Here is a 26,942-nt window from a genome sequence, read left to right on the forward strand (position 1 = left end):
TTCTTACATTCTGGAGTTTAATCAAAACTCATCATGCCTTGTAGGGACACAAACCATCTGTCTCAGATCCCTATAATTTACTCAGTATCACTGACTTATTACTGTATGAGAAAAATACGAGGGAAAAAATGTTCCACAGTGGGGCATTTATCTGAGTAAGTGTAGGCAAATGTAGCAGCCAACAACTCAGAAAGCAGACCAATGGCACTTTGCATTCAGACCGGTGACAAGATAGTCCAAGGATCTTACGGTCCTATGTCTGCTTATGTATCCCCAGTTCCATTGGCATAGGTTTTATGCTGGACATGAGTGTAGGGAAGGCTTTTGGCTTCCTGTTGGCCAGACATTAGGTCACCTTGGTGAGATAATCCAACAGTAATCTACGGAAGGACATCTTTAAGTTATGTTTCAGTAATGATATAGATACCAACATCCTTAACACAGCGGTACCTTTCTAGGTGATGCATTTTACTGCTGAGACTTCTGGTACTTAAAGGCACCTTCACCTCTGATTTTTCATTTTATTTTTGTCTGGGGAATTTGAAGAAGTCTAAAAAATAGTATGGGGATTGAAATTTTCTGGTCAGCTCTTGTACTCCAGAGTAGGGACATGAAGACCATCAGAAGCAAACCACTCTGGCTAGTTCATCATGTCACTGTAGGATGATGGGCAGTGAATCTCCAGTCTGTGACACTATTTTCTTAGCTACTGACCAAATGAAATTACATTTTTCATGGTGTTTAAGTGCCACTCATGTGAAACAGATATGTTTCTCCTATGCTGCAATGACGTTGGATACTTCCATCATATCATGTAGCAAACCAATAGGGTGGACCTTTTTAAACTATTCATTCCAAAGTGCACAATGACCATATCCTAATTTTAACCTAGTCGCGGTGTCCCTACTTTTGACAATAAGGCAGGTATGACATTCTCATAAGCAGCGTGCAAAGCCTATTTACATATATATATATATATATATATATATATATATATATATATATATATCTATAATGGAATCAACTGGCAACTATTTTTGGGGTTGCCATGTCAATACCTGCAGGATTTTGAATTTAGCTTGGTAAATTTTAAATTGCGGGTATTTTTATCATGGAACCAATATGTTACCATTGTATGGTGACAATGTACATGATTTACTTTGGTCATTGAGAGAAATGTGGGATTTTGACTTCCTGAAGCTTATTTTATGTAGTACAGGTGAAGCTTTTTTAGGTGACGTCTTCAGAAATTCTGCATATGTAACAGCAGGGCGGTATGTGCTCATGCTTGCATGCCTGCTCACATTGTGGAGTATCTGTTGAGAAATTAGCCTCATTACTCTGGACATGCTTGCACCTTTACATACAGTTCAGATCATGTCAAAAAAGAACTAAATACTTCTGTGAGCATAAGACATTCTTTACATGGCCTGAGATAACAGTTCTCTCTCAAGCCTTTGAACTTAGCACCTGATGCGCCTCTACACCTTACCTGCCTGACCTGAAGTAGGGTCCTTCCTGTATTAAAAATATAATTTAGATAACTCACTGCTGATAGTCAAAACCTAATTTTCCACTCTAATATTAACATGCCACTAGGATTTTAGTTTTGTAATCAAGGCTTCTTTTTAAACAAATGGTGTATTTTGTTTTATATGATTACACCTGCTTTACAGAATAAGATATACTGGTACTACACTAATTTAAGGTATGAGGGTAAAGGTGAGTTGAAGCTATAAATATTGGTATACAACTTGTGGGAAGGTATTTGAATTTTAATCAGTTCAACAGGCAGACATATGAAAAGCGACTGGGTTTAAGAACATAACGTGAACAGGATGAAGCGGTATCAACAGCAGTGAGGTCACAGCTGAACCCTAACGCACATCCACTCCCTAGGAACGCCTTTGTGAGACTGAATACTGTTCGAACTTGTGTCATTGGCTTATTTACACAATCAGCAAAAATGATATCAATGTTTCTGGGACTCTGAGCCATTGCAGGACTGCCCAAATCTGCTTTCTTGAGACCAGATGGACACACTCCTCATTTCCAATTGTCTCTCCACTATTACTCTGCAAACATCAGGTTAGTTGTACTGTATCCCAATCTGAACTGGGACTCCTCATCTCCCTTTGTACTTTCTACTACTCTCCATATTCATTTATTAATCATCCTGTTCAGAACTTTCATGCACTGTGACAGCAGTTTGATATCTTTGTATTACCCACAGTTGTAAATGTCTGCTATGTTCTTGTACATTGGAAATAGAATGCATATTCTCCAGTAATCTGGGATACACCTCCCTCTTCATGCTGCTATAAATACCCGCACAAGACATTTCTCCCATAACTCACCCGACATCTTGATCACATCTGCTATGACTTTATCTGGTCTGATGGTTTCCCCAACTTAATTTTTGTTAGTGTTGCTTGTTTTTCTTCTACATTGGGCTCTTCTTCCTCTTTTACCACAGGCTATATATAGGGAAGTAGAGATTGTACGGGGTTTACTTAATTCAGAAGCTGAAGCTGCTGGAAATGCTTCTTCTATTTGCCTTTGATGTCTTGTGAACTGGTGATCAGACTGCCACTGGCATCCCTTATGAAGGGAGTCGGACGACTGTCTTCTTTATTCTGCTGTTGTTATACTGCTACGTGATAAAGAGTTTATTTGTGCATCTGATAAGTCACTTTCCAGAAGCAAGAAGAGTGCCTCTGATTCCTTGTTCTTTGCTATTTCACCTGCTCTCTTAGCCTGTCCGTTAGTGAATCAGTAGTCCCTCTTAGCCTAGTACATCTTTTCTATCTTCAGTGTTTTTCCTTGCACTCCATCCTTAACTGCTAATCCAACTCACATTTGTCTGAATAGTGGTAGTGATATACATAGGGTTTTTCTCAGGTAAATTGTAGGATTATGATTAGGGGCACTGTCATGGTTAGCACCTTAAGATGCTACTAACTCTAAATCTACCCTTGCCCTTAACTATAACCCTACACCTTACCTTAGAAAAAAGCATTTCCATAACACTGTCACTGCATAAGACACACAGATCACATCAAATCCCTCATATGCCCACAACAGTAAACTTTCCCCCCTTTCTAACTCAAATCCTCAAACACACCCGCCGCTAACCACTAATGCTAAAACTATTGGCATTAACATCAGGAATTCACACATGCCTGCATACCTCTCAGCCACTTAGCACCAGAAATCTAGACAAAGCCTAAAATAATGGGGGGGGGGGGGGGGGGCAAATGCCCAGAAACAGGGACAGAATTTAAAATATTGGTCTTGTAAGTTAGAAAGTTGCTACAATAACAGGATTTGTGTTAGCATGCAGTTTTTGAAGAATATAAAGTCTGAAGCTGAAATTTATTTATTATTTAGCAACTTAATCATCAGTGATTTGCCAGAAAACCACAAATTTTATGAACAGATCAAAAACACAAGGCAAAAATCTGAACACTGGGACATATGCCTGCCTATCACAATACATATTACTCCATTTCCATTCAAGAATTGCAGTACACAGTTAACACAACACTAAAACGGACATTCCACAAGTTTTCCAAGCACATAAAACTTTCAAATGTGATACACACACACATACAGGCTGTTAGGAAAATAATGCATAACATACAAGAATGCACACAATTACACCAACAGATTTAGAAATTATACTCTAAAATGTCTACTGAGTGTTATTTTTATAACCATAACTAATTTAAGTTACAGGCATACGAGAGGAAAGGGGGAAAGGTATTTAAATAAACTATACATTTCATTATTCAAAAATTACCAACTACTGATTTTCAACACACAAACACTCGCTACCTCCGGAACACAGGTAATATCTAAAAGCATGTAAAGTTAAAATGCGATGTCAGTATCAGAGTAGGTCTCTGCTGTATCCCACTGTGTATACCTGCTGCTTCTATCTTCTGCACTCTCATGGAGACACTGCAGCCTTCCCCATTCCTTATTAAATAGAACTTGGTTCTGCTACGTTGGTACTCATATTCTACTTCAGTTGAAGTCCTATTATTATTTAGCAAGCTTTACAGTAGACCCAAACTGCCATGAGGGATGACGCGTGTCTATGATTTACTTATGCATGAACTTACCATGTAATAATGTACTGCATGTGTTCATTTCTTAATGTCACTCTGGTCTGTCCTCCAATAGGCCCCCCTGGTATGGTACTACCTGGAAATAAGAGGCACAGATAATTCTTTTCAGAATTAATATATTTCAGTCAAATTTAAATGGCAATTATAAATAGGTCACACTGAACAGAATACCACATAAATCATTTCAACTGTATGCTACTCTCCTCTCAACAGAAAAACAGTGATAGATTCTTTATTGATGTAATTGTAAATTACACAATTACACATACAGGAATACTTACCCTACGGAATGATTTTTAATACAGGCTTCTGCAGTGTAACCTCAGCACAACCATGAGAGGCTCTGTATAACAAACTAACTTTTATGAAGAACTCTGTGACCACAAATACAGAAGGTGTCAAAGAATAATGGATCCAAGGAACAGTTCAGGACTAAATGCTTTGAAACATGGTCCTCTAATGCAATGTTTTGTTTTTACATTTGAGATCTGGAGTATGCCTCACAGTATATGTAGTGAGAGGCACATTCTTGGAAAATACAAGAAACGCAAAAAATCCTCTAGTGGATTGCACATTTACTATATTAGCAAAAGGTCCGATAGGCTGCTTGGTTACAGAAGAATCTTCCTTCTCTGAAGCAATGGAAATGAATAACTTGTTTTCCCTAATCCTGTGGACCCTTTTCAGATAGGACTACAACCAACAATGAACGTGTACTATAAAAAGAATGCAGTGCCTCCAGAGAGAAGTTATGAAAGTGAACAGATTGATCTGCAGTGATATCAGGAAGGACTCAGTATGAAATCACAAAAAAGCCACGGGCCCTGATGGACTTACGGTGAAATTTTATAAAACTTTCGTTAATACGCTTGTTAAAATTTTATCATATACCTTGAATTATATTATTAATAATAAAATCAATGATTTACATTTCAACGCATCCAAAACAATTTTTATACCTAAAAAAATTCAGATCTTCAAAACCCAGACAATTGTAGACCTATATCACTTTTAAATGTTGATACAAAAATCTTGACCTCTATTTTAGCTACTAGATTGAAGAAAATAACGAACTGTATTATTTCCAATGAACAAACGGGGTTTTTAACCTCTAGGCAAACTAGTGATAATACCTTAACATTTCACACTTTAATTTCTTATGCCAATCAAAGGAATTTAAATATGTATGCCCTTATTATAGATGCACAAAAGGCATTCGACAGAGTTAATATACAATTTTTATTTAATATCTTACCTCATTTTAAAATACCCCAAGAATTTATCTTAATATTACAAATACTATATGAGAACCCTTATACAACCTTATTTATAAACAAAATGTTTTCTAATAGAATTCAAATTAAGAATGGTACCCGTCAAGGCTGTCCTCTATCCCCTATATTATTTAATTTATATTTAGAACCTCTATTTCTTCATATTAAACAAAATATATATCACAATGCCCCAGTAATTTATGGTACCAAGATCTCTATGGCAGCTTTTGCTGATGACCTAAATATTTATTGTACAACACCTGTTTCTGATACCAAGAGAATACTATCTGCGGTTGAAGAATTTCAATTAATATCAAACTATAAAATAAATCTAAAGAAAACAAATATATTTCCCTTGAAAACACCGAAACCCTTTTCACTTTTACACCTGATTGGGCAAATAAATCCGAAGAGAAGATTAAATATCTAGGTATTACCTTCTCCACAGACAACAAGGATTTCTATCTCAATAATATTAAACTGAAATGGGATCAAATTTCATTAGACCTAAAAAGATGGAATAAACTGAAATTGCCTACATTAGCAAAGGTATCAATTATTAAAATTAATGTATTGCCCAGAATGTTATATATCTTTAGGTCAGTACAAGTGTTAATTACTAATACATTTTTCAAACAAATACACATTGAACTTGCTAAATTTATATGGGACCCCAAGAAAACTAGGATATCCTATGACAAATTGGTAACCCTGAAAGATAAAAGTGGTTTGGATCTACCTGATTTTGGAATATACTATTTAATTATAAATGCTAATAGACTTCTAAGAATTGCTAACTATGATATACAGAGTACTACTTGGTCCCCCAAACTGGATAAAACTGGGGTATAAACATGTGGAGCATTTGAACATTAACCCTAAAGCTTTACCTTTCTTAAATAAAGAAACTATTAAAACATATGCTTTAATGGACCACGTGAAAATTAATATACTATTATTGCAAAATCTTTTTAGATCATTAAATTTATTTCAATATATGATGCTCCTACAGCCTTTCCATAAAAACCCTAACCTAAGAATTAATAATCAACTCATAAACTTAAAAAATTTCCCACTAATAATAAACTTAATTTTACAAGACATATACCCACATCTGAATTATTCTGCACACGATCTAAGGCAAGAAATGGGTCTTCCTAAAACATATTTAGTTATACTGAGACAGATTAAAGAATTAGCTAATGGTTACTTTACAGAATTATCAGTGGATCAAGAGGTATTAAATAAATGCTCCGTGCTATGGCAAGCTTTATTACAAATGACCAAATATATAACGTCTACTTATAAATTGATAAAAGATATCAAATTTCATAATGACCTTCTCAAATCGAAATATTGGAAAGAAAAACTATCTTTGGTTGATAGTAAATTCATAAATGCAATTAATTTAACAAAAAAATCAATTTCCCTTCAGAAGTTAAACTTTACTCAACTTATGATATATAATAATGCATACTATACACGCCTTAGCTTGTATAAATTGCAATTCCAAGAATTCACCCAAATGTCCATATTGTAAAGACGAAGTGGCAGACCTCCTGCATATGTTTTGGAGCTGCAAATGTATATATAAACTTTGGAATTCCCTAAGACTACAACTGCAGAAGATGGGATATCAGAATTCAACGTTATCTTGGGAATTTACAATATTACACATGCCTCCAAATAATATATCCTGATCCCAGGTGATTGTACTTATTAATATTTTCTTATTGATGAAGCTCTATATAGCTACAAATTGGTTGAACCCAACGCAAACGTCTTGGGAGAATTTCAGGATCTTAGCGATAAGACATATATTAGCTCATAAACATGTTATCAGTAACTAAAATAAACGTCCAAATAACCTAAAGATCTGGGAACAAATTTTTAACATTATATTAGTGTAAACTAGTGAAATCAGGATATCTCACTATTACTTTACTTTAAAGCAGAAAGTAATACTTTCAGAATAACCTTAAAAATTGTATGGAAATATGTTTAGATGGGAACTGTGTGGATATCTTACTCAAATGGTGAAAGCATTTATGTAAATAATGTATATTGTATTTTAATGTTTGTTAGATAGTGTGTAGAAATTATTTCTGTTTTTTCTCTTTTCTGTTTAAATCTGTATGAAGAAGTTAAAAATAATAAAGATTTATTATTGAAAAAAAAAGGAAAGAATATGTGAAACTGTTCTAAGACAGACTCAGGCCCTATGAAAGGATGAGTAAATCATATGACTGAGTGGCTGGATCTCCAGGATGTGGAAAAAAAGAAAATAAAACCTATGAGAAAGTGTTTTCCAAGGCAAAAAGTTAAGATGCGTCAAATCAATTGCTTCAAACAGCAGACAAGACATTAGTTACAAAACTCAAGTTTTAGGGCAGGAAGTGAATTTTCAGTGGAGGCCAAAGAAGGAATCCCTTTAGGAACTATTTAGACAGGCAGAGATGAGTTTAAATCACTGCCATTCACTGTATCAAGTCTGAAAAGGGCAAAGCGTAAGTCACCATGAAAGAAAGTACAGCTGTGTAAGAACTTACCATAACATTAGCTGTCCTACTGATCACTGTTGCAGTATTCCAAACTGTTGGCATTTTCTTCTCAGATAACTTGGACATCTGGCTGGCATACCAAAGCCAAAACCTTACGTACAGACATACACCCAATGTATTACCTAAGTCCGCAGGCATAAGGATATATAAGCAGACCAATGAGTAGACGTATGAACGTAAAATCTCAGACTACCTTCAAGACAAGAAGTCAGCAGACACACGAGGAAACTAGAATAATAGGTCAGCTAAGTGTGGAGAAGGTAGAAAATATTCCTCCCGGTCCCTGAAAGAGGTAAACAAATGTAGAGAAAAGGGGGATGGTGGGGTAGCAAGGGATATAGCAACAGTAATCAGCAGGACATCTAACTGATGTGGTAAGTTTTTACACAACTGTATTGTCGATCTTTACATCACTTTTGCAGTACTCCAAACTGTTTGGTGATCCCCAAAGCTTAAGTTGTGTAAAAGGGTGTTTAGATGAGCCGTAGGAGAGCTGTCAAGCAGCCCAGATAGGACTGACCTGGCAGAGGCAGCTAAGGATTTGGAAAAGGCATCTACTCCATAATGCTTGGTAAAGGTATGCATCAAGGACCAAGTAGCTGCTTCTAAGACAGGTCTCAGGCTTACCCTATTGCTTCAGGTATGCATCAAGGACTAAATAGCTGCTTCTAAGTTAGGTCTCAGGCTTATCCTATGGCTCCAGGTATGCATCAAGGACCAAGTAGCTGCTTCTAAGATAGGTCTCATACTTACCCTATGGCTCAGGGTATGCATCAAGGACCAAGTAGCTGCTTCTAAGATAGGTCTCAGGCTTACCTATGGCTCTAGTTATGCATCAAGGACCAAGTAGCTGCTTCTAAGATAGGTCTCAGGCTTACCCTATGGCTCCAGATGTGCATCTAGGACCAAATAGCTGCTTCTAAGATAGGTCGCAGGCTTACCCTATGGCTCCAGGTATGCATCAAGGACCAAGTAGTTGCTTCTAAGATAGGTCTCAAGCTTACCCTATGGCTCCAGAAGAAGCCATTGCTCTGGTAGAATGAGACTTTGCTGGGGAAGACTTGTCATGGTCACTGTAACAAAAGGAGATGGATTCAGAAATCCAGTTAGCAATAGTTTGCTTTGAAACCGGGCTTCTGAGCTTGGTTTCCTGGAAGGAGACAAAAAAGAAGTTATGTACTCACCATAACGTTTCATCTGAGTAGGTAACTTCATTTGTCAGCGACCTGTGGGTATCGGATCCGAGCCGGCAGCTTTCTTAGCCAAAGATCCGAGCTCCTAGCTCCTCCCCCTTACCCATAATACCCTGCTACCTCCCTCCAGTCCTCAGATTGAGTTTGCCATAAAACACAGCATACTATAGCAACAAACTACCTGAACACCTGAACCTGATGTCCGCTAGTACTGAACAGAAGAAAATTGAAACGAATTACAGGTCCAGGGGACGGAGGGGGGGGGGGGTGGTTGCTGACAAATGAAGTTACCTACTCAGATGGAACGTTATGGTGAGTACATAACTTCTTTATCTGAAGTAGTTAACTTCATTTGATCAGCAACCTGTGGGACAGAGTCCCCAGCTACTAACAACGTGGGAGGTCCTCATGGAAGGATATTCTGGAGCACTGCAGAGCCAAAGGATGCTCTCCCTCTGGATATTAGACCCAACTTGTAATGGGTAATGAAAGTATGAGATGAAGCCCAAGTGGCTGCTGAACAAATGTCATCTAAAGGCACTCTTGACCAGAAGGCGGCAGAAGTAGAAACCGATCTGGTACAGTGCACACGAACCCCTGCGCATTCTGGTTGACCAGAGCTTCTGCATGCAAGAAGGATACATTGGGAAATCCATCTAGCTAAGGTTACTTTTGTTACTGATTTACCTAAAAAGGGCTTAGCAAAGGAGACAAAGAGCTGGTTCTGTGCAAATAAAATCTCAACTGTCTGTGCACATATAGAGAATGAAGTCTGTACTCCCCTCTGTTCTGATAATTTGGGAAGAAGACAGGCAGATTGATGGATTGATTGATGTTGGATTCAGAAGACACTTTAGGCAAGAAGGAAGGATTAGTCCTGAGGGAAACTCTGTCATTATGAAAGATAAGGTATGGAGGTTTGGTACAAAGAGCCTGAAGCTCCAATACCCTTCTAGCTGAAGTAATAGCAATTAGGAAGGCAGTTTTCCAAGATAAATACCTTAAGTCAACCGAAGCTGCAGGTTCAAAAGGAGGACCAGTCAGGGCCTGGAGAACTAGGGTTAAATCCCACGGAGGAACCGCATCCTTGATGGGAGGTCTCAGGAGAAAGATACCTTTTAAGAAGGTCTTGCAGATCTTAGAGGAAGCTAGGGGACCAAGATTGTTTCTGATATGGAAGTGGGAGATCGCTGCCAATTGAACCTTAACTGGCCCCTTGATGAAAAATATGAGATAAGAACTCCAGAATAGCTGGTATAGTGGCCGTAAAGGGGTCCAAATTCTTATGCTCCGCCCAAACAGAAAAGCGTTTCCATTTGCTCCTGTAGATCTTCCTTTTAGAAGGCTTATGAGTGGCCACCAGGATCGCCTTAACTGAGGATGATATACAGGGAGTCCTAGCCATTAACGGAACTGGATCAACCAAGCTGAGAGCTTGAAGTTGTCCAGGTTGGGCTCATCAACCCCGAGGGGTGAGAGATCAGATCCGGAATGAGATCTAGAATCCAGGGAGGATGTACTAGATGAGACCCGTAGGGATGGGAACCAAGTTTGACGAGGCCAGAATGGGGCTATGAGGATAACTCTGCTCCCCAACCGACGAGCTTTCTGCAAAAACTTTGTCATCAGCGGGAGAGGAGGATAAGCATAAAGAAGAACAGATGGCCAAGCATGCACCAAAGCGTCTCTGGGGGCTTCCCCTGGTGGGGGAATTAGAGTGAAAAACTTGCTGCACTTTGCATTCGAAGGCGATGTGAACAGATCGCAGCAAGGTTGACCCCATTTGAGGAAGATTTGCTTTGCTACTAAAGGGTTCAGAGACCACTCGTAAGGTGAGAGGATAGTTCGACTCAGCTTGTCCGCTAGAATGTTTGACCGACCCAGTATGTGCATTGCTATGAGAAAGCGGTTGGTGGATATCGCCCACTCCCAAACTCTCATGGCCTCTTGACAAAGTGGGTAAGATCTGGTTCCCCCCTGTTTGTTGATGTACCAAACCACAGACATGTCTGTCTGGACTGCAATAGTTCCTAGAGAAAGAAGGGCATGTAGCGCCTGCAACGCTAGCAGCACCATCCTCATCTCCAGAACACTGATATATAAAAAGGTCTCTGTGCGAGTCCATGTGCCTTGGACGGTTCTGCCCATGCAATGCCCCCCACCCCACCCCCACCCAAGGCAAAACCCATCTGTGGTCACTGTGACTTGAGGTGGGGACATTGAAAAGGGAGATTCCTTGCAAACCCTGCTGAGGGAAATAGGGGACCACAATGGGTTTTGCAGGATGGACCACTGGACCTGTAAGGTCCATTGAAGAATCCTCATCTTCAAACGAGCTAGAGGTGTCAGGTTGATGGCCGCAGCCATGGACCCTAGAGCCCTCAGGACTAATTCCGCTGGAGGGGCAGACGACTGTATGAGAGCCAGGACATGGAGAGTTAGGCTGCGGAGCCTGTCTGGAGTTAGAAAGACCTTTGACTGGGTTGTGTCTATTCTGGCCCCTATGAAATCCAAGATCTGAGTAGGTAGAAGAGAGGATTTCTTGTGACTGATCGTGATCCCTAGTTGAAGGGCCAGATGTAGGAAGTAGTTCCTGGCTGAACATAGTAGATGCCTGGGGGCGGTCAGGAGCCAGTCCAGGTAAGGAAAAACCTGAATTCCCTGAAGCCTCAGGTGGGCCGCTACAACTGCCATGACCTTGGTAAACACCCTGGGGGCTGTGGTGAGACCGAAGGGGAGGACCCTGAACTGATAATGGCTGGCTTCTAGCCAGAAGTGGAGAAACCTCCTGGATCGCCTGTCCATTAGAATGTGGTAGTAAGCATCCTTGAGGTCTATGGATCACATCCAGTCATTCTCCTGTAACAGTGGGAGAATGGATTGAATAGTGACCATCTGGAACTTTTCTTTGGCGACCGACAGGTTCAGTGTGGACAGGTCGAGGATTGGCCTGAAGTCCCCCGTCTTTTTTGGCACCAGAAAGAACCTGGAGTAAAAGCCTGATCCGGATTTATCTGGGGGGACGTGCTGGATGGCTCTTTCTTAGCAGCTCCTTTATCTCTATGGCTGCTGCCTCCCTTTGATTGGGTGGGACATCGGGGAGGCTCCTGGACCAGGGAGGAGAAAGTAGGAAGGGGATAGAGTAGCCCCTGGATATGATTCGAAGCACCCAGTGATATGTTGTAATGGACTCCTAATGTGCTAGGTGCTCCGAGAAGCGTCCCCCGACTGCCTCCAGAGAGGAGCAGTCAGTTAACCCCTCAGGGATGCTGTGTGGGTCGATTGGAAAAGGGTTCCCTCGACCCAAAATTCTTCGGCCCCCCTCTGCCTCTGGGCCGGCGTCCACCCTGTCCTCCTCTGCCTCTAAAGGATGAGGATTCCGGAGCGAAACGGGACTGTTGAGATTTTCGGAACCACATCTTCTTCTGTCCTCTCATCAGAGGAAAGCTTTTGGGCAGACCATCCCCTCTAATATGTAGCATTTCCATAATGTCTCCAAAGGAGATGTCCTCCAGGGGTGACCTTGGGGAACCTTCCCCTAAGTCTGTGTTTTCTGTGAGGGACTCGGGTGAGTCCAAGTGCCTCTTCTTACACTGACGTATGTGAGGTACCCCCTCGGGGGGGGGCTGTCCGAGGAGGGCTCACCAACAATGTCATGTTCCTCTACAGGAACCATCTGGAACGTAAGCACAGGCTAACCCTGGGGCCGGATGATGGAGGACAGGCCCAACAGAGGGAATGGTGGGCGGACCGGTAGCAAGAACCTGGGGCCTCGAATCCCTCGAAAGAACCCTCTCCACAATGTCGAATGCTGAGGGTGAGCTGCTCTCTCTAGGATCTGAAAGCAGTCCCCTCGGATCCGACGTGTGGATCGGCGCCAGAGCCGACACGATCGGATCCGAAGGACTAGTGTTCTCCGACCGAGATGGAGCCGAAGACACACTGACTCCCTCGGATCCGAGGCTCAGATCACAGCCCCAAGAGCTCGGATCCGAAAAGGGACCCAACAGACTCGAGGGTGCAGATGGCGCTGAAGTAGGGATTACTGTCTGCGCCTAACCCCCCCCCGGCTCTGATGCTACCTGGATCCGACAACTCCGAACTCCGATAGTGGGTCGGAAGAAGAGCAACGGGGGCAAAATATGGGGTCGAACTCCCCCCCAGAGGGGGGGGGGAGGCAAGAGCACTCCCATCTGCAGCTGGACCAGAAGAAATTGATGCATCATCCAGTCCATGTCCGCATCAGACAAACTTCTAGTGGACCTAGACGAGCCCACCGAGGCTGGCTGGGAATGCAGCCTCGACGACCTCGAAGGTGACCGGGTGTCCTCCTCCAGCTCCGGGGAAAACCTTGGAGAACGGAGCTGGGAGGGGGAAGGCCTGGACGCATTAGGGGAGGCTAGCTGCTTAGACGGCGGGGCCGAGGGGGCTGAATTGGCCCACCACTTGTGGCTACGATGCCTGTCTCGCTCTTTTCTCTCCCTTCTTCTGGAGTCCCTCTCCTCCTGAGCCGAAGCGGGAGTTTGAGTCCCGGTCAGGGGAGCAGGGACGGTTAGTGGAGCAGCCACTGGTGCCACAGAGGGGGAGGAGGACGAAGCAGAGTCTGGGGGCAGAAGGCCCGCAAGAATCAGCTTCGACCTCCTATCCCTCAAAGCCATAGGGTTGAAGGCTGCACAAATAGTGCAGCCTGAAGTAAGATGGTCTACCCCTAGGCAAATAACACACCGAGTGTGACCATCTGCTGGGGATAGCTTATGACCACACTCTGTACACTTTGAAAATATAGCTTTTGGGACTTCAGACATTCTGACAGGAAAGGAAAAAGGGCGGCCCACGCGCACACACCTTCACACACACACAGAGGGGGAGGGGGACTAAAGAGAACTAACACTATTAAAACTAGCAAAAACTAATTTTAAGGGATAAAGAGAAGAGTAAACACTCACACTGAAGAGTAGAGACAGAAAAGTAAAAAGGAAGTTTTTAAAGTAGCTTTAACTCACAACCCTCGCTAAGAGCTCTTTCTAAGGTGCTTCACTAAGGCGCGGCAAATAAGATCTGAGGACTGGAGGGAGGTAGCAGAGTATTATGGGTAAGGGGGAGGAGCTAGGAGCTCGGATCTTTGGCTAAGAAAGCTGCCGGCTCGGATCCGATTTGGATCAGATACTCACAGGTTGCTGATCAAATGAAGTTAACTACTTCAGATCATCTGATCAGTCTTGCGGATTGACTCTGTCATGCCCAAGTAAAATCTGAGCTGTCCATGCACATCAAGTGAATTTCTCTCTCTCTTCCCCACACGTTGCAGTTAAGGAAAGAAGGTACTGAGAGTGATGGCCTGATTGAGGGATACCTCATTTACTCCTTTAGGCATAAAGCGGGACTGGTCCTCAAAGACACATGTCCTTATGGAAGATAAGAAATGGAAGGAATGCCATTACTGCCTGTAGCTCAGAGACTCGTCAGCCGAGGTAAGGGCAACTAGGAAAGAAGCAGAGGCTGCTGGCTCAGGTGGTGGAACAGTAAATTTCTCCAGAGCAAAGGTAAGGCCCGAGGAAGGTGGAATAGCTTTCCTAGTAGGTTTAAGGTGGAGTACACCCACCAGAAACTGCTTTATCTCTAGTATGGACATAAGAAGCAGAATGGCAGAGAGGTGTGCCTTGATTCAAAAATATGCCAGGCTGTTTTTTTTTAAAAGCTCACACAAATGCAGGACAATGAGAGCACCTGGTTGTATACGGTCCTGCTTATGAGAATGACACCAAATAGAAAATCATTTCCATTCTGTGTAAGAATTCTGAGTAGTTGGTTTCCTTGTCTCCTGGAGAAGCTCAGAAAATTGGTGGCTGAAGGGGATCAGAATCCTATCATCCATACAGTCAGGTTGAGGTGAAGTACCCCTTCTTTTGTGTGAGCAAGTCCACCTTGTGAGGTACTTTGCTCATCATAACAGCCTTACAACAATGCTTTCATTCTAAATCTCACTCAGAAAGAAGCAACTCTCTCTTCACTCCATCCTAGGGACTGGACTTGACCCTCCTCAGCCTCATATGCAACACACACCCTTCATATCAGACTGTCTCAAACCATGTCAAAAAGGATAACATAATTGAAGCTCACTCACGGGGCAAAAAAAAAAAAGACAGAAACAGCTGCTGGGAGTGTTAACAATACAGAAATAATCAGTAGCATTTCAGAATTACTTAGAAAGTTTTCTAAAGAGGAAGCAGCCAACTCTTCACGATAATCCTTTCATCCAAGGTTACACACAGCACTCACCATGCTGGAGACGGACACTGGAAGGTCTGGCGAACAAACATAAGGATACACCATGCCACCCACTTGTATCCTGAACAGACTGGTACAAAAATCAAGCTGCAAACTGGCAACAATCATTCCTTTGAAATGGCTTAAAGCCAGCTAACTAATGAGCCAAGACTGATAAAAGCAACTGTGCAATTCTTGCATAACTCAAAGTTAGAGCTGGTCGGCAGTGACTGAGCTTGAAGTTAAATGCTAGCATTGTTTGTCTCTCATTTCAGTTGTATAATTTCAGTTGTATAAACATAGTAGATCAGCTTAAGTGAATTCATGCTGTGTAGACCATACCAGAGCTTCTTTATACATATAGAATGCAGAGCATCCACAGCAAATCATCAATTAAGTTAGTTGCTCATTACTTAATATTCTTTTACTTTTGCAATTTAGAAACAGAATTTTCGGGTAGTAAATATGGGTATGTCCCAAATTGTACAACAATTGCCTAGCCGGGAGGCAGAGACAAGACTGCACAGTGGTAACAGCATTAGGTGGATGCACTGTAGTTTCTTCGGTTCATGTGAAGGGTTTTCTTCATAAATTAACAGTCATCATCTTATGGATTATTAATAGATTTAGCCCAGTATTAAGTTTTACATTAAAATCTTTGGATTTTACAACATTTCCTGTCAAGTATATTTACCACAATCTTTGAGAAACATGACTTCTTCAAAGCTTTCCACAAAAGCCTCCTTTTCCAAAAGGGAATTTCAACAGCTACAATGCAGAAATTGTCTCTAAACATAGATAATCTAGGCAATAAAATGGACTACGTCTAACAGAACTGAAATAAACAAGACTGGATTATTTAAATACATTATTCAACAATGCACTCATACTGGCAACACAGAAACTTCCCTCAAAGATAAGGAAGGAAGATTAGGTGAAGAAGAGGCACAGATTGAATTCTTACTCAGGTAGGATAACTGGCTTCTTGAGAAAGTGGAGGATATAGAAAGTAATGTACACAAGAACAGCATGAGAATATACAGAATACCAGTGAAAATGGAAGGGGCAACATTTCATGATGGTAAAGATACCAAAAATACTTGTTCCCCTAGGAGACCTTCTACGGTATCAAGAAGGTGCAGAGATCCAGAACCAAACACCTTATTAAAGTAATGCTCACAATTCAGATCAATTGCAGTAAAATTCATACTACAGCTAGATAAATAATTTATAAAAATTAATCGGTCAAATCCTTTATAAGAAGTGGTTATGACAATCGTCCAGGTATGGGTATATTTGAATATTTCTTTGCCTGCAAAATGCAATGACTGGATCATGGCACTTTGTGAATACCCTGGGTGCAGTAGATAAGCCAAAGGGCAGTGCGGAGAACTGATAGTGCATGCAGCCTGCTTTGAAGCGTAGGTATTTTCTGTAAGATTCCCTGATTGGATGTGCAGATAGGCTTCCTTTAAATCCAGTGTTGCCAACCAGGCATCGTTGCCTATCATGGGAAGCAACTGGTGAATAGTTAGCATCTTGATTTTTGGAATCACCAAAAAGGTGTTTAGTATAGACAGGTCCAGGATAGGACACCATGGGTTGTCTTTTCTGGCTACCAGGAAAAATCTTGAGTAGAAACCTTGTCCCTTTTCCTCTTCTGGTTCAATCTGAATAGCCTGTAATTTTAAGAGAGTACTTGCTTTTGAGCCTCTGCCCACTGATTTGGGGGTAGATCTGGCCAACCGTTTGGGGTTGGTAGTGTGGAAGTGAAATCTGTATCCTTGGGAAACTATGTTTAAAACCCATTTGTCCTGGGTAATGAGTTCCCAGTTTTTTGCTTGCAGAGCAATCTTTCCCCCTAAAGGGGCAGTCAGTTGAGAAGTGCTTGGAAGTTTTAAAGTTAAGATATTGAGACAGCTTACCATGGAGGGAGTCTTACTACTCCCTGATTTGGAAGTGGGAGCCTCCCATTGCTTAGCCTGTGCATACCCTGGGACTGAAGCCTGGGTGTTCTGCTGGTTCTGGGTTAGAACTGAGAAGGCCTGGATGAGCCAGGAAAGGGCCAATTTTTTTGAGGGCCAATGCCTACTAAATCTAGGAGGCTGCACTTGTAAGAAATCTTTAACAGTTTGCATGGATTTAGCTTTTTCCTCCATCTTTTTAAGAACTTTTACTGCTTTGTCACCAAACAGGCGGTCCTGATTTAAGGGAGCATCCAGCAATTTAGTTTCAACATGATCTGGCAAAGATTGCTCCTTAAGCCAAGCATGCCTTCTAAGTACAGACCTGGTGAGAGCAGCCCTGCAAGATGCCTCTAGTGAATCAAAACCACATCGCAAAGTATGTTTTCCAACCTGTTCAGCAGAATGCATTAAATTCTGTCAATCCTTATTTTCAGCACAATCAGGAATCATCATCATTTTCTGTTTAAGTAATCCAATAATATGCTGCTGATACTTTAACATATGAAACTGGCAATTTAAGGCCCTGATGGCCAAGGTTGCAGAGGTGTACACCTTCTTACCCCATCTATCCAGGGCCCTGAATCTCTATCAGAGGGGGTAGGATTTTTGGCAGTAGTAGCCTTAATGCCCTTGGGTCCCTGTGAAATGGTCTCAGTGTCCATAGTAGGATTTTTAAAAAGGAACTGATGAGAATCAGGAACCCTGTAATATCTATCATGTTTTCTGGGAGCAGGAGGTAAAGAGTCAGGGGCCAAGCTAGATTCTGAAAAGGCATCGTCAACAATGTCCAGCACAGGAAGTGTAGCTAAAGGCCTGTGTTGGGGCAGGAGTAAGAAATCTCTAAGCCTCTTTTTAGAATCACAGTAGTCCTGGCTTTCCCAGTGAAAATGTTCCCTAAGAGTATGCAAGGTTTCACCAAAAAAAAATTCCACTGGGGGTGAAGCAGAGGGAAGAGAGTCCTCTGCATCAGAATCCTCATAGGTAGATAAAGGTAAATCCTGGTCATCAGAGGAGACAGAAATTTCAGAATCCTGGTCAGAAGTATCATAAGCAAATTCAGTCCTAGGTCTCTTAGAGGGGGAAGGTTGGCTTATCTTGATTAAAGTAATAAGGTCTTCAGCCATTCTTATCATTTGTTTTTTAGGCATAGAGGCCTGACCATGCGGTCTGGGCATCGGTTTCCTAGGCATGGTTCGAGATTTAGGCCTAGAAGAAGAAGAAGATGGCATTGGTTTAATAAGCAAGTCAGTAGGCCTGAATATACCCTCAGAAGCCGGTGCCTGCACAGCGGCTTCGGACTCATCCAAGGTAGAGACATCCGCAGGTTCCACAGTTAAAGCATCTCACAGCATACCGGACTCCGAATGGGTCTCAGTAGAGGCCTGTGAATCTGAAGTAGCAGGCATCAGGGGCTGCGAAAGCACCTCACTGAGTACCAGTGAACTGGCGACTAGCTTAGGAGAAGCATCGTCAGCAGCTTTGGACCTAGGAGGCCTGTCTCTGTCTTTATCTTTGCGTTTTTTCGGAATGCCGGTAGCCAGGTGGCTTACCAAAGACATATTTGGATAACTGAACCGAGTACCAAAATATTTAGAAGCGAAAATGTACCAACGACGAATAGTTTGTGGTTTAAGTAAGGCACAAAACCGACAGTGAGGTACGTCGTGGTCAGGGCCTAGGCAAGGAATACAGTATGAATGAAAATCTTTTGAGGTGTTTGCTTTCCACGAGAAATACAATTATTGACTTTTACTGACATTGGTTTAGAGCAACAAAAAGTTTCCCCAATTGGGTACTTGGCTTTAGTTGAAGACTTCGGTTCTGAAACTCGAAAACGAAAATTTCAGGAGTCTGCTGACCAGCACTTGCAAACTGCTTCTGCTTCGGGCACTGCACAGCAAGAAAGACTGGTGTTATGGCGTCGGCTGCATGCTTTATACCCCTGACTACCTGATGTCACGGAAAATGAGGCAGCAACCGACGCAGGACCCAAGACTTTGATAATCAGGCCGACTGAGGGCTACTGCAAGCAGATAACCCAAATGTGATGACTGCAACAGTGAAACACGAAGAGCATCCAACATTTACAATCTCTGATGAGGGCAAGCATGTGATTTTTATCATAACTCAACTTATGGTACAAATGATGTATGTACAATGGCAAGGGTTGTGTTGCATGTGTGCACCCCCCCCCCCCGTGTGTGTGTGTGTCAGAGAGAGAGAAAGAGACAGAAAGTGTGTGTATTATGTATGTGTGGGTGTGTATGTATATATATATATATATATATATATATATATATATATATATATATATATATATATATATATATATATATTATATAAACATATACGCACACACACTAATATATGTTTTTTATGAATATTTGCTGGTGGGGCTGCTCAGCAACAGACATACCTCTGCTTTTTGGAGATAGATGTTGAACCGAATATATTAACTGGCTGTGATTCTCTCTTCCTTCACTCATATCCTACACATTACTCATTTCTGAAGTGTAGCATAATAATGCTAATTATTATCGGTCATCTACCTCTCATCTTGGCCTACATTTCAAAATGCATTTCTATACATTTACAAATGATTTAATTTAGGTAAATAAATGTATTTTGCATGACAATTTGTAGGATCCTTTTACAGTTTCAAGAAAGTAGCAAGTGACAGAATTCATGTATGGTAAATTAGTAGACTTAGGAGAGTAATAAGGGATGGTTTGAACAGTCTTTCTACACATACTAGGAAAGTAGGTTGTCATGCAATACACAGTTTATATAATTTTGTTAAATATTTATTTTCTTTTTGCAGATGCTTATAAATAAGTGTATTTTTAATTATGGATTTTTTAAGGGATCAAGACATCCATTTATATATAAAAATGCCACAGAGATCACAGAGTAGATTTTACAGTGTAAAATTCATAAAATAGAAGTCTGTGTTGAAATGTACTTCTCTAAATATTAATGGCCTCAAAAGTGACAGTAAAAGAGGAAGACTGAATAAATATATGAAAGAATAAAGCTCAAGCAATTACCTTTGAAGAAACACACCTCTTAAAAGGAGATGTTTACTGACTAAATTCTAATAATTTTTCAGTACTGGTGGGAGAAAGAGGTATTCCACACAAAGAATTGTACACACTAATGTCTACTTTTAAAACAGTGACCAAGTTAGATCCTTCTTGTTCTGCACAATGGAAAGTATTACAGGAGACAATTTAGGATAATGCGTCTAAGAAACTCCTTGATCAAAGCATAATTCAATATCAACTACCTCCTTTTTGAACTTCAATTCCTCTTATCAGCTAGGGTGGCCAATAAAAAATGTGTTTTGCTTGCACAACTTGAATACATCATATCCTTAATTTGACATCTCCTCCAATAAAAATACATCAACACTACAGACCTCATCTAATTAAATACATTGCTTCATCAATAATTCTCCTTGTCTTGAACATCATTGCCTTACTTTATCCAGATCAATAATGGATCCCAGTACAAGCTAGATTCCATCTACTTCTGTGTTCCCAACTCCTCAAAATTTCTCCAACAACTTGCTCCCTCTCAAATTGTGATGAAACATATCCCTATCACTCAAACCTACAATCTCAGACATTAGGACATTGTAGGCCCAACTCTGCAAACCACATCTACTGTACCCTGTACCTGATCCAAAACTGTGATAATCCCTTCCTTACTATTCCATTACACATAACTACACTAAGTTAGGTATCTGTTGGAGCAAAACACAAATGCCAGAATGCAGGACACATAACTTGACAGTACTCTGCACCAAGTTAATTTGCTCACACATCAGTCCATCTACAGCACTCTTCTGTTTGTTACCACTACATTTCTACTTCATGTAACTATGTACATAGGGTCTCCTCCTTACTCACTGTCATCGTATAACATTTATCTTTCTCACTCCCTCTGACTCCTTCAGCTGGGTATTTACCACTACTTATTTATTGTGTTATCCTGTAAATACTGGTTACCCCTACAACTTGTACGTCTAATCCTGCTTCACAAACACTTCCTTCTACTCCTCTGAATCCACTTTTCTGCTTATAAAATGCACATCTCAACATGATATAAGGTTTGTACATATTATCTCTCTTTTGTATGATCAAGTTTGTACTACCCTTCTGTAACCACCACTGGTTCTTGTTACATTTCTGTTGCTTCTATTATGAAATGCAACCCAGGATGAGCCTGCAATTGGCCATGCTGTGATCAGTGCTCTACCCCGGTAACTGAAATGCAATTAAAATAAATAAGATGCTTTGCTTACTAAATAATTACGTATGTTGTAATGAGTGTACACCTAATGGACTTATATTTTAGGAATTTTATTTTTAGATACCCTACCATTAAAAATTAAGTCTTTCCATCTTTCCAATTTCTTTCCCTCCTAGTTTTATACAAGGAGCAAACATTACATAAATGCCAAATTTAAAAGAAAAGGACCTAATTTTTGGCATAATAGTATGAAAGGTTAAAATATACCAAACAGTGATAGGATGATGCGCAAATACCATTTAGGCTTAAACGGCTGGTTATCAGTTAAACTATGAAATGCTTTACTCTACTAAACAAATAATGACAGAATCAGAAAAAAGAATATCCTCATCTCTTAGATTAATTAATATGATAGCAAGTTCTATTAACAAAAAACTGAATCTTCTAAATTGCATAGTTTCATTAAATCATGAAAACTAAAATCCATAACTCATATTGGATTCTTGCAATAAACATAATTAACCCATTTTTTTTCTAAGACAGATATTTTATTTTAATGTTATCAAAAACATTTGCATTACTGTGGAAAATCTTTTCAAGAGAACATCTGCATTTTTGGCACAGAGCCTTTACAAAGGTATATAAAATAGAATACAATTTAGGTTTAAAAATGGAAATTTGGGTAGCTGGGATGTAAATCCATAAATAAATCATATTGGTAGCATATCTTTTACAACTGCGAAGATTTAATACACTTTTTATCTAGACTGTAATCATTTATTCAAACAATGAGGTCAGACAAATTTATGTAACCAAATCTTTCTTATTATTCAATCCCTCCATACCTATCTCAGTAGGAAAAATGTTTAATTTATCTATGACTAGGAAAACTATAACTAAAACTAGAGAAGGATGGTACACCACCTTAACAAGTATTTTGAATACTGCAAGTATTGTGTGCCAAATAAAACTGATATAATCAAGATAAAACAGAATGTTGATTATAAGTATTGAATAAAATAATCTTTACTAGAAAAAATATCAGGATAACACTGGTCCAGATACAGATTTGTTGTATCCAGGACTGTATGTAAGCTTCTGAGCCCCCCAAACCTTTCTGTGTTGGACGAAGCCTTCTAGCTGATCAGTGGGAGTGGTAAGCACAAGGTAGCCCATCTACCATACGAAAAGCGGTTTCTGGTCCAGAAATTGTAGTTTATTGACCGTTTGGGCAGTTTTTCCATCTCTTTCAACTTTCTGGTTTAAAAGCCTGTGTTTGCGCTCGTTTCCCACCTTTCCTGTAACTAGTCCAGTCTGGATACAGATTTGATGTATTCAGGACTATTTGTAAGCTTCTGAGCAGTGCCAAAGTCTGCTCTTCAATTTTTCCCTTAGACTTGCTAGTTCTCTCTTCTCCTGCACTTTTACTAGCTTATCAGTCTAGCACTTTACCAGATTTCTTGCAGCAATTATTTTAGCACACAAAAGTGCTACCAGCACTAAACGTTCTACAAGGAAACAGCTCCAGTACTTATTGTTAATGCCCACTCCTTCAGGCATGTCTAGAGGTCAGTTCCCTGTGCTTTCTCCTATTAACCTGGTGAACTTGGGCATCCTGAGGCAATGTAGCAACTGCCTCAAGTACACTGACAACCCTCTCCTCTTACCTCCCAACACTAAGACTTGCGAGAGATGCACTTGTATATCCAAACTGGAAGCCACGCCCTCTCCAGCCAAGACTGGAATAGCTGGTCAAGAAGAGAAAGTCAACACTTGCACCACACCACATGGAACACATAGCCCTCCAGAACACACACCAGCACTGCCTTCACATAAAAACACAAACCACACACCCACCTTTGCTGAGGCTCTCAATAAGAATCTACCCACAGCAGAAACCTCCAAGGCAGAAACACTCTCGACCACCACAACACAACACTGATCACGAGACACATAACTCTCCTAAACAGCGTGCCACTCAACCAAAGCCCCTAAGGCAAAACAGCATGCCCAACACACTAGTCATAGGTGACTCGATAGCGTGAGACACTGATGTCACACTCACTAGGTTGAATAAGGAGAAGGTAACAGTCAGCTGCTTGTCAGGTGCCAGGAACCGCCACATAACGCATACACTCAGGTCCCTCAACAACAGGTACAAATATGACTCAGTCATTGTACATGTGGGTGTGAATGACCCGAGACAACTCCCTGGACTACATGAAGACAGACATGGAGGAGCTCTCGGATTATGTAGCCCTGGTGGGTATGACTCTACCCTGAACAGCATCCTACCATCACCCAGAATGATACCAAAGTACAAGCAGAAAATGATTGATTTCAACAACTGGCTAAGTTTCTGGTGCCATTCTAAGGAGATCTAGTATCTGTCTGCCTGGGATGACATGATTGACAGACCTCGATACTTTACCAGAGATGGCCTGCATCTGTCACCCCTGGCCTTCCAGATACTGGCCAAGTCTCTTGCCACCCCTATAGTGCCTTTTTTAGGCGGTGTTTCAAAGACCAAAATTACCACCGTAACAGCTACAAAACAAATGCAATCTGAGGGTCATGCTGCTCAACGCTAGAAGTCTAAATCTCAAAATGCACTCACTTGAAGCACTCCTTAAAATGGAGAACATAAACATTTGTGCTGTAACAGAGACCTAGTTCAAGACAGCAGAAAGCACCCCTGCCGTACCAGGCTATAACTCATTCCACACCTTTCGGCCCCAGAACTTGGACTGAAGCTCCAAAGGCAGTGGTGTTTCCATATTCATTAAGGATGCGCACACCTCCAGACTGGTAGCCCAACATAACGCATCTGAGATACTTCAGGTGCAGCTAACATTGGGTAAGGCAGTAATTCAGGTCGTAGCCTGCTATAGGTACCCAACCATGTCCCAAGACTCACACTTCACATTCCTAAACACCCTGGAGAATATTAGGGTCCAACCTACCACTCTCATACTGGGCAACTTCAACTACCCCTCCATTAACTGGGAAAACTACTCGTGTACCAATACACTTGCCCGTTTCCTGGAATTCATTAATTCCAATGCCCTAGACCAGCTCGTTCTTACCTCCACTAGAAGTAGCAACATCCTTGACCTGTTCATTACTAACATGAGCCACCGGTGCTCTACACCAATAGTCGACTCCTCCCTGGTTAGATCCGACCACAAACTAATCACCCTGGAAATCTGAACCCCCCCCCCCCCACAAAGGTAACCACCATGAAAAATCTTCTCCAAAGCTAACTTTGGGCTCCTAAAAACAGAGGTGGCTAACTTCACGGCACCCATGCAAATGGAGAACAGTTGCATGACTGCCAAATCATACACTAATGCACTGTACGAACACGTACACAAACGTATGGATCACGCCATACCCAACAGAACCAAGATGCTCTCCTCCAAAAAAAGGAAGCCAATCTGGTGGCCCCCTGCCATAAACAAACTCTACAACAGAAGGAGAAAACTGATGCAGAATAAGCTGAAGTCCCAAGACTGGAAAAACTCCCTTATCAGCCTCAACAAAAAGTTGAGATCCCTCATTAAATCCTCTAAAGCTAGCTATGAAAACAGAATTGCAGCAGATAGTAAAGATAACCACAAGGCCTTCTATAGTTATGTAAAGAATCTCTATGGCAATACCCAGATTTGCTCTGAGCTACTGCACAATGGTACCTCCTATACAGAGCCAACAGATATTGCCAATATACTGGCTGACAGATTCATTGACAGCTTTACCCCCCCCCCCCACAAAGACCAATCATAATACCAGTAGATTGCCAGGCAAACAGTATTTACTGCTGCACAGGTTTTGGAGGAGAGCATCTTGGTTCTGTTGGGTATGGCGTGATCCATACGTTTGTGTACGTGTTCGTACAGTGCATTAGTGTATGATTTGACAGTCATGCAACTGTTCTCCATTTGCATGGGTGCCGTGAAGTTAGCCACCTCTGTTTTTAGGAGCCCAAAGTTAGCTTTGGAGAAGTTTTTTCATGGTGGTTACCTTTGTGGGGGGGGGGGGGGGGGTTCGGATTTCCAAGGTGATTAGTTTGTGGTCAGATTTAACCAGGGAGGAGTCGACTATTGGTGTAGAGCACCGGTGGCTCATGTTAGTAATGAACAGGTCAAGGATGTTGCTACTTCTAGTGGAGGTAAGAACGAGCTGGTCTAGGGCATTGGAATTAATGAATTCCAGGAAACAGGCAAGTGTATTGGTACACGAGTAGTTTTCCCAGTTAATGGAGGGGTAGTTGAAGTTGCCCAGTATGAGAGTGTTAGGTTGGACCCTAATATTCTCCACGGTGTTTAGGAATGTGGAGTGTGAGTCTTGGGACATGGCTGGGTACCTATAGCAGGCTACGACCTGAATTACTGCCTTACCCAATGTTAGCTGCACCTGAAGTATCTCAGATGTGTTATGTTGGGCTACCAGTCTGGAGGTGTGCGCATCCTTAATGAATATGGAAACACCACTGCCTTTGGAGCTTCAGTCCAAGTTCTGGGGCCGAAAGGTGTGGAATGAGTTACAGCCTGGTACGGCAGGGGTGCTTTCTGCTGTCTTGAACTAGGTCTCTGTTACAGCACAAATGTTTATGTTCTCCATTTTAAGGAGTGCTTCAAGTGAGTGCATTTTGAGATTTAGACTTCTAGCGTTGAGCAGCATGACCCTCAGATTGCATTTGTTTGTAGCTGTTATGGTGGTAATTTTGGTCTTTGAAACACTGCCTAAAAAAGGCACTATAGGGGTGGCAAGAGACTTGGCCAGTATCTGGAAGGCCAGGGGTGACAGATGCAGGGCATCTCTGGTAAAGTATCGAGGTCTGTCAATCATGTCATCCCAGGCAGACAGATACTAGATCTCCTTAGAATGGCACCAGAAACTTAGCCAGTTGTTGAAATAAATCATTTTCTGCTTGTACTTTGGTATCATTCTGGGTTATGGTAGGATGCTGTTCAGGGTAGAGTCATACCCACCAGGGCTACATAATCCGAGAGCTCCTCCATGTCTGTCTTCATGTAGTCCAGGGAGTTGTCTCGGGTCATTCACACCCACATGTACAATGACTGAGTCATATTTGTACCTGTTGTTGAGGAACCTGAGTGCATGCGTTATGTGGCAGTTCCTGGCACCTGACAAGCAGCTGACTGTTACCTTCTCCTTATTCAACCTAGTGAGTGTGACATCAGTGTCTCACACTATCGAGTCACCTATGACTAGTGTGTTGGGCATGCTGTTTTGCCTTAGGGGCTTTGGTTGAGGGGCACACTGTTTAGGA

General features: G+C 41.4%; 1 protein-coding gene across 1 annotated transcript in view; it reads right to left on the reverse strand.

Annotated features, from left to right (window-relative positions):
- Positions 1–4,123: 4,123 nt before the first annotated feature.
- The window catches only part of LOC122790952 (surfeit locus protein 1), a 579,878-nt gene continuing 557,059 nt past the window's right edge, over positions 4,124–26,942 (reverse strand). The window contains exon 8 of the mRNA XM_044058656.1: positions 4,124–4,209. Coding sequence (XP_043914591.1) covers positions 4,124–4,209 — 86 coding nt within the window. The remainder of the gene's footprint in view (positions 4,210–26,942) is intronic.

This window comes from Protopterus annectens, chromosome 16.part0 (assembly GCF_019279795.1).
Source record: "Protopterus annectens isolate FY-2018-M chromosome 16.part0, PAN1.0, whole genome shotgun sequence".
Lineage (NCBI taxonomy): Eukaryota > Metazoa > Chordata > Ceratodontiformes > Protopteridae > Protopterus > Protopterus annectens.